The sequence below is a fragment of the Raphanus sativus genome, chromosome 6, assembly GCF_000801105.2.
Source record: "Raphanus sativus cultivar WK10039 chromosome 6, ASM80110v3, whole genome shotgun sequence".
Classification (NCBI taxonomy): domain Eukaryota; kingdom Viridiplantae; phylum Streptophyta; class Magnoliopsida; order Brassicales; family Brassicaceae; genus Raphanus; species Raphanus sativus.
The window spans coordinates 21,113,099-21,122,256 of record NC_079516.1 but is presented as its reverse complement, the minus strand read 5'-3'; the positions used below and the strand labels follow the sequence as shown (position 1 = coordinate 21,122,256).

At 35.4% G+C, this 9,158-nt stretch overlaps 2 protein-coding genes across 2 annotated transcripts; one reads left to right on the top strand and one right to left on the bottom strand.

The window, feature by feature from the left end:
• LOC130495639 (uncharacterized) lies at positions 1-558 on the top strand. The gene has a single exon (XM_056987064.1). The coding sequence runs from the start codon at positions 1-3 to the stop codon at positions 556-558; it is 558 nt and encodes a 185-aa protein (XP_056843044.1).
• A 307-nt stretch (positions 559-865) lies between these two features.
• LOC108832280 (disease resistance-like protein CSA1) lies at positions 866-5,382 on the bottom strand. Its single transcript, XM_056988284.1, is given in 6 exon segments — positions 866-1,729; positions 1,804-2,700; positions 2,938-3,264; positions 3,323-4,354; positions 4,356-4,491; positions 4,889-5,382. Coding segments are annotated over 6 exon segments (3,489 nt in total). The 3' UTR covers positions 866-1,126.
• Positions 5,383-9,158: the final 3,776 nt, after the last annotated feature.

The window sequence follows — 9,158 nt, the reverse complement described above, 5'->3', positions numbered from 1 at the left end:
ATGGAGCCAGAAAATGATAGGGATCCCTATCCATGGATTATCTGGTACATATGGAAGGCTCGCAATGATAAGTTATTCAGGGGAATAGACAGGGATCCAGGTGATCTAGTCAGGCATGCAGAGAGCGAATGCCAAGCTTGGCATAATGCTAGAGAGAATATGAATACTGTCCAAGTTATTCAAGAGCCCCAAGTCTTAAGCTTGGGTGATATATGCATGATAGATGGTTCATGGACCTCTATGGATCAGTTTAGTGGACTTGGATGGGTTTGGAAAAATAGCAGGGGGAATATCCAGCTAATGGGGACGAGGAACTTGAGGAGGAGAGAGTCTGCTCTACACTCGGAATTGGAAGCTTTGAAATGGGCAATGGAAACAATGTTACAACACTCAGATTGTCAGAGATTTAGTACAGACTGTAAAGACCTGATTACAATGCTGACGGAACCACAAGTATGGCCTAACTTCTCAACTGAATTGGTGATGATTCAAACGATCAAGTTGTGCTACTCGGACTTCAAGATCTGCTGTACCAAGAACAGAAAATATGATAGTTGATTCATCAGCTAGGAATGCTCGTACCTTCCATAGATCGTTATGCTACTTTGGTTGTTCTATTCCGGTCTGGTTACCCAGACCACCTCAAGTTTGAGTAATATAATAGCTTTTTGATGTCAAAAAAAAAACACTGCCTTAATGCAGAAGGGATCAAAGAAACTAACATAACTTTCGAGCCAAAAAAAAAAGAAAAAAGCGGTTGGAACTCTAGCAATATCGATGATATTATTAAAAGAAAAGTTACAACAATTTTGATTACTTTTTTTACGTTGGAGATGAGTTTTCAAGAATACATACGGGAATCAAAAGTTATCAGCAGAGCACATGACTCAGCGAGCCAAGTCTCTTTCTCAAGATTCAGAGCCTCAACTCTGGCATTGTTTTTTTCATCTTCAAATGTACCTTCACGCACCCACGTCGAACTTGTAAGCAGAGCAGTACCGAAACCCAAACTTCTTCAAACAGAGCTCGCAAAATGTGATCTCTATTGGGTTTTTTTCTGGTCTAAAGTGATCTCTATTGTTGGGCTTGATACCCAGACATTTACCGCCATATAATATTTGGCAGGTCATTGCGCTCTTCTTAAGAAACTGAAGTACCTTTTAAAGTCAAATCCGGTTGGACTACCACTTGGGTAATCATCTTCTGTGTAAGAGCTTCTTTTCTCCAAACTTGAAGTTGCATCCCGAGATGTATTCTCAGCTTCTTCAGGCTCATAAACCAAAGAGAAGCCAGACTTCATCACCTCGCACTCTGCAACCGCACTTGTACCATTTGTCACTTCAAATCTAAGGGAAACTTCATTAGCTGATGAAAGCTGTTGACGTTTCTTGATATTGAACCACGTGGTGTAGCCAATGAATACATGGTCCGATTCAACCGTATGAGGCTCACCGCCTGGCTCCGACCAACCACCAACAATGAAACTCTCCGGACTCAAGGATGCATTAGTGAACTCACAGGTGCATTTCACTTGGAGAGTACTGTTGTTTTGGTATCTGTACTCCTTAAACGAGACTACAACAGCGAGAGCTATCCGGGTAAACCTGCATGTATTCAAATGTTGAGGAAGCTCCAGCTTCAAGACTGACCCCAGTACTTGGTGGTTGAACCATGCAGGTATGTCATCTCCAGGAAAGCAAGTACTGGTCAAGGCTTTGAAAACAAAATCCTGCAAAATAAAAGTTGTCAATAAAATGTGGATATATGGGGATAGATAATAGAGATAAAATGATATAAAAATACCTGATTATATCGATCATCTGACATCAACTCGTTTTTCTTCTGGATACAAGATATGATATCATTCTTTGAGCCTTGTTCAAGTTCATGACAGTTTGTGAAAATGTAGGTGGAATGAATCTGCTCAGTAGACATCAGAAGGTCTAGGGGACTGGCGACTGTCCTTAGCGAACTACAGCCATGTGCATTTAAGCACTGAAGATTAGGGGGAAGTCTCGGAAGAGATGTGAGATTAGTACAATACTTCAACTCCAGCCACTTCAGATGGAACATGTGACCCATGTCAAATTGTAGGCTTCTGATTTGGTCATTCCTGCTCAAGCATAGACGCCGCAGAGAGGATAAGTAGATGACACTACTTGGCATCTCCGTTATTGATGTTCCATCAAGCAGTAATACCCGCAAGCTTTCCATGATCTCCTTTACATCAGGGAAGACCTCAAGCTTTGAGCAACGAGAGAGTTTGAGTTCTTGAAGAGACTTCAGCTTCCCTAGACAATCAGGAAGAGTCGCCAGATTTGCGCAGTCTTTCAAATTCAAGAATTCGAGTCTGTGGAGAGTACCAATGGCTGGAGGAAGTTCATCTATTGCAGTTCCGTTTAAGAACAGAGTTTCTAGACTTTCTGAAATCACTTGAAATGCCCGAAGCTTAGAGCAGCCGCTGAGAATGAGAGTTTTCAGGGAATCCAGACTGATCTTTGGAAGAGACAAGAGACTTGTGCATCCTCTTAGGTTCAGGAAAACAAGTTTCTTCATCTTTTGCATCTCCTCAGGCAACTCCTTCAAACTTATGCAACCTTCCAGGTTTAATCTTATAAGATTTGGCACATCTGATAGACTTGAAATGGAAGTTAACTCACTGGAGTGACTTAGATCGACCCACTTCAGTTTCGGTGCAACCTGTCACAACAAAAGCAGAGTTCTATACCATCAATAAAAAAAATAGAAACCTATTTTTTAGTATACAACTAAGACCATCTTCGATCCACCTTTTTTTTTTATTTTTCTGTAAATAAGAACATATAGCGTTTTTTTATTAAAAAATACATTGGAAAGAAATCTACCTCTGAATAGAGTCATAAAGAACAACAAAGTGGAAGTGAATTGGAAATGTTCTAAGTAGTGAGAGATACAAACCTTAGCACAGTCCCACACACACTTAATCTTGCTGTAAGGCAACCTAAGATCGATAAGATTCGTCGGTTCAAAGTCTGATGGAAGTTCCTTCCCCGGGAATCTCATCCAGTCAAGATATCTGAGGATGTTATCTTTTGGGAAGTAAACTCCGTCTGGTAAGTTCAACTTGCACCCAGCTGTAGAGTGCATAGTACAGAGAGAGTAGTAGACTTTCAGGTAGAGTAGACTACTCATACTTACAAAAGTTTGGTTGTCCAAGGGCTTCTCCTCCATATTAGACATGTCTAAGATAATACCTCTAACCCCTTCTTTTCCCTGTTGATCAAGTAATCAATAGAAGTTATTGCAAGCACATATGAAACTCTTGAAAAGAATAAAGTCTAACGCTTACCTGTTTGTTTTTCAGGGCATCAGTACTAGATCCTGCAGAATCTGATGGAAGTGACAAATATTTTCCTCCACTTGTTTCAACAAGTTCCATAGCCATTGTCGATAGTATATTATTCATCTCAACTCGGCCATCCGATACGCCAATCAAGAACTTGTCTACAAGCTCTCTAAATTCCGTGCCAGCTTTGGATGTGTCAGTGTCGAAAGATTCAAGTAAGCTTCTGACGTATTTCTCATCTTGTGATCTAAAGAAAATGGCTATATCAAGAAACGCATCTTTCAGCTTCTGGTTTAGACCATCGAAGCAGGTTCTCAACAGCTTCCCAATCTTCTCACTGGAAACTTTTGTGAGTGTTGTAAGTCTTGCTTCCCAGTGATCCTCGTCTTTCCCACGAAGCTCCTCACCGAATGCCTCGAGAGCTAATGGGTTGCCTCCTGTAAAACCCACTAACTTTCTTGATAGCTCCATGAAGTTCTCCTCAAGAGTAGTGCCGATTGTGTCCCTGAAAAGCTCTAAACCCTCTCGCTCAGTCAATCCAGGGACCTCGTATAGATTACACTCAGTTAATCCCTCGGTCAACAATGATTTGTCCCGTGTTGTGATAACGATCCTGCTCCCCCTCTTAATCCAACCACAGACCCCCATTAGCGGCTCCAAATGTTTCTTGTCACTCACGTTATCGAATACAACCACGACTTTCTTCTCAATTAGAAGATTCTTCCAGTCTTCAAGCGAGTTCCCATCGGCGAATATTAAACTGGGATCATCTTTCTTCAATAAACCTTCCACAAGTCTCTTCTCCAACCAATTCGAGTTATCGCAGTCGAACTCAATAATCAAGGCACGGCCAAACTTCATCTCAAGCTTGACAAAGAGCTTCTTGGCGAGATAGGTTTTGCCGATTCCAGCCATCCCGACAATTCCAAGAAAACGAGTTTCATCTTCATTGCAGTCCACATCCAACTTTTCTTCCAATTGCTTCAGGCGTTTTTCTCCTATTCCAGCACTGCTCAATACTATATATGTTCTTGAATTTCGGAGGGTTAGAGATTTCTTCTGCTCCTCCCTCCTGTGTTTTAGGGTTTGCTTGACTTTGCTCCCAAATTAGGTATAGGGCATCATTAACCTTTCTGACGATCTTAGCCACGAAAGCATTCTCCTCTCTGTTAAACAAAAATATAATAATGGAGTTAATAGTGGTTTGACTAACAAGACGTTAGTCTTTTCTATCCGATTCTTTTACTGAAAATGCCACAATGATAATTGGCGATAGCCTTGTGTATTTTGGAACATCCTATAATGCAAATTAACTAAAACATTAAAAATACCTAAAGTTGTTCAAATTACCCAAAAATACCCTAGGTTATTCTAACGTCCAATAAATCCATTATAAGTAAACGTATATTCCCTAAACCCTAAGATTATTCAAGTTAGCAGGACTGCAGTTTGTTTACTCCTCACATTCCATCATTTCTATTCTACCAAAGATTAATTACTAAAAGCTAGAACAATCATCATTTTGTAAAAGTAAAATTAAATACTTCAAATTGTTTTACGTACATGCTTCCGTCATATATCAAAGCCGCTCTGCTCAGCATATCCTGCAAAGCCTCGTTCCACTTCACAATCCGGTCGTCTCGAACGCCACCTGGTTCCCTCCACACATTCAATAGGTTAACACCGAAATCATCTTTAAGCTCTTTCACGATAGATATGTCTAGCTTGTAGAAGATTGGAATGACCACTAGATTTTTGCATCCTTCCCCATTGGTACTACATTCTTTTATCTTCACCAGCTCCTCCAGACACCATTGTGACTCCGTGTACTTGCTCGATAAAATCGCCAACGCTATCTTGGACTCCTCGATTGTTTTGAAAAGGGTTGTGAGTTTATCGCCCACAACCATATCAGAGTCTATGAAAGCATTGATCCCACTCTGGCGCAATGCTTTATAGAGATGGGAGACGAAATTCTTGCGCAGCTCTTTTCCTCGGAAGTTGATGAACACTTCTGGTCCTACGTTGACGTTGGAACATGAAGAAGATGTCACCATCTTGAACATTTTTGTTAGGTGTTTTTTTTTGAGTTTGTTGTTACTTTGACTGAACTTTTTCTTATCGATTTGTAACAAATAAAATGTTTGACGTGCTGTTATTTATACCCTAACCAATTCGAACGACCGCGTACGTTCTTCCTCAAGACAATTGAACAAAGTTTATTCTTTAGACCGATTCTTACCCCAACGCTCTTAAATTATTCTCGAAGACAGATTCTAACTCAGAAAATTAATTATTGAATGTTCAAAAACAAAACAAATTAATTATTGATTAGACCACTTGTCTATTTGGTTTACTTTTTATTTCAAGTTGAGAATACCCATATAAATTGATCTTAAGTACTTGATATGACAACAAATGTCAAACACAACTCTGCCGTCTTTAAATGTATATCTTAGTTCATTTCTAATGTATTTTTCTTAGTTTTTTCCTCTAAAACAGAGTTCCATTATAATAATAATAAAAAAATCATACACTGTATATCTCTATTTTGCCTCTAAAGAGAAATATTCTCTCTTTGAACAAAAAAAATAAGAGAAATATTCTCTCTTTGAACAAAAAAATAAGAGAAATATTCTAAAAAGATTTTTATCTTTATTTTACAGGAACATTTTATATATGGAAGTTAAAAATTAACATATTTACTTTTAATTTTTGAAACATTACCATAAAAAGATTGACTTTATTTAAGCTAAGGTTTCTTAATTTAAAGAAACTATTATGTAAAAAAGTGTGATTCTATTTTTATAGAACTCTATATTTCTTAAAATATTTATTTTAGCTACAACTATAAAATTTAAAAGTTAAAAGATCATTCTGAAAATAAAAAGAATAAAATTATAGTAGAGTAATGTTATTTTTAATATATATATATATAAAACAATAGTAATATATAATCTAGCAATATAGGTGAAAATAGCAATATTTGGTCCATAGTGAATCCAGACGAGTTCTGGAATATTCATACAATTCTCAAAAATAAAAAATAAAATGTTTATTTTTTTTTTGACAAATAAGTCACCAAGATGCCGTACTTTGAAGTTTGCATTAGATGTTTACAAAAGACATATATGGTATTATCGTAACCATAGAATATGATCCTAATTAAAATGCATACCTTTGTCTATACATTATGAGGACGGTGAGAAGAGAATTTTTCTTACAAAGATTTATTTTTTAAGTACAGTATGAATTACCTCTTATACGGAATTTAGCCATAAGCACAATTCATAGGTCTGACATGTTTTGCTGAAACTTCACAAGACATGGATAATATACGGTCAAGTCTGGATATTGGGTTGCTCAAAACCTTTTGAAGAAGGCAGATGAAGAGCAAGTGTTAGAGCCAAGTATTACAAAGCTTCAAGCCTTTGCTTGGAAGATAAAGGCGCCAAAGAAAATGGGCCATCTGGTATGGCAATTGTTAACTGGTCATGTGGCAGTAACGAGAAATTTAGTAAGGAGAAATATGAGATGTGACAACTACTATCCACGCTGTGGTGAACCAGAGGAGTCAGTAACACATGCTATTTTTGAATGTCCGCCTGCTCTACAAGTTTGGTTACACTCATCGACTCCAACTAATCCTGGCGTCTTTCCAACATCAAGTATCTACACGAATATGAACTACCTCTTCTGGGAGAAAGATGGTTCACTTGAACCAGAGCAAGACAGAGATCCTTATCCTTGGCTAATTTGGTATATCTGGAAGGCTCGAAATGACAAACTCTTTCGGGGAATAGACAGAGATCCTCTGGAACTAGTCCGATATGCTGAGAGTGAGTGTCAAGCTTGGTTTAATGCCAATGAGATGATACCGCCAGTAGTACAAGAGATTATTATAGAAGAACCCCAAGTCATAAGCTTGGGCAATATTTGCTTATTGGATGGATCATGGACATCTCATGAACAATTTAGTGGGTGTGGATGGGTCTGGTTAGACAATGGGGGAAAGATGCAACTCGTAGGATCACAGAACTTTCCAAAAAGAGAATCAGCACTGCATTCAGAAGTGGAAGCACTGCGATGGGCGATGGAGAATATGTTTCAGCACTCAACATGTCAGAACTTCGGGACAGACTGCAAAGAACTGATTGCAATGATCAAGGAACCTCCTGCTTGGCCAAGTTTTGCTACGGAACTAGAGAGGATAGAGACACTGCTCATATGCTTCCCGGATTTTAAGATTTCTTACATACCAAGAACGCGTAATCAGATTTCAGACTTTTTAGCTAAGACAGCTAGATCCTTCCATAGGAAGTTACATTTTGTTGGTTGTTCTATTCCGGTCTGATTACTCATACCACTTCAAGTTTGAGTAATAAAATAGCCGTTTGCCGTAAAAAAAAATTACAGTATGAATAATTTAGAGTTATTTTTTAGTAATGATCGAATCTTTTTTGACTCCATGTGATACGTCTCTTGAGGGTAATATTTTTTTGACTCCATGTGATACGTCTCTTGAGGGTAATATTAATAACACCTCCGACCTTGTTAGGATTTACAAAGATTAATTTAGTAAGAAAGTTCTTTGAACATATTAGATACTAGGTGATTTTCTTATGCTCATGCACGGAAATAAATATTTATAAGGTAAATATATAATAATTTATTGCTATTTAATTTTAATTTTAAATTAATTTATAATTTTTATGCATAATATATATTAATAATATTATATTATTTTAGTTAGATATATGATTTTAGATATGTTAGATTAGATCTAGTTGATTTACCTATCATTTGGGTATATTGGATTACATCTATTTATCTGAATTCAACTATAATATTTTTTATTCTAAATCTATTAATATTTTGATTAATTTTCTTATTTTCATTTAGGTTGGTTGTTTTCTTAGATATGTAAATATATATTAGGAAGATTATGTATAAATTAAGATATATTATGCTTAGAATAAAATAAAGAATAAACTAAAATGTTTGATTCCAAATTACGTAAATTAGTATAATGATATTATTCTCAAGTCTCATGCATATATATAATTTTACAAAAGAACTAAATTGTAGCAGTTGGTTAATATTTTATTTTCATTTGTTAATGTGTTTTGAGTCTTTCTATAATTTGTATTTATAAAATAAATTATTATTATTACAAAAAATTATTTTCGTATTGTAGTTAAATCTATGATTTTAGATCTAAGTTGGATTAGTCGAGTCACTCATATTATGAGTATATTGAGTTACAAATATTCTTTTATATTCAAAATGGAAGTATGATTATTTTTATTATAATTAATCCAAGTCAATTAATTTTATTTATCATTATGTATTTTCATAATATATATCAAACTAAATGTTATTTTTTAAATACATATTAGAAAATAAAGTGAAGGTCTATAGAAAATTATATACATAAGTAACTGATATTTTTTTGGAAGCTCATGAAGACATATCAATATTTACAATAGTTAAAATATTTTTATAATTTCTAAATAATTATATGAATATTTATTAAATTATATTTTTTGCTGTAAATGAAAGATATTACAATCAACTAAATATAAGAAAAATAACATTTCAATAATACTAATTATAAATTATTTTTAGTCAACTAAACATATATATCAGTTTATGTTACTTAATTATTTTATGCAATCATCTAAAACAATAGATAGATATATAAAAAATATTTCTATTACTTTGAAAATATATGGTTGTACTTATTAAAATTGTGTTTTATAAGAAATATCATTTCTTTTTATAATATCAAGATTATCTGTGAAAATATAATTATAAAGAAAGTATTTTATTA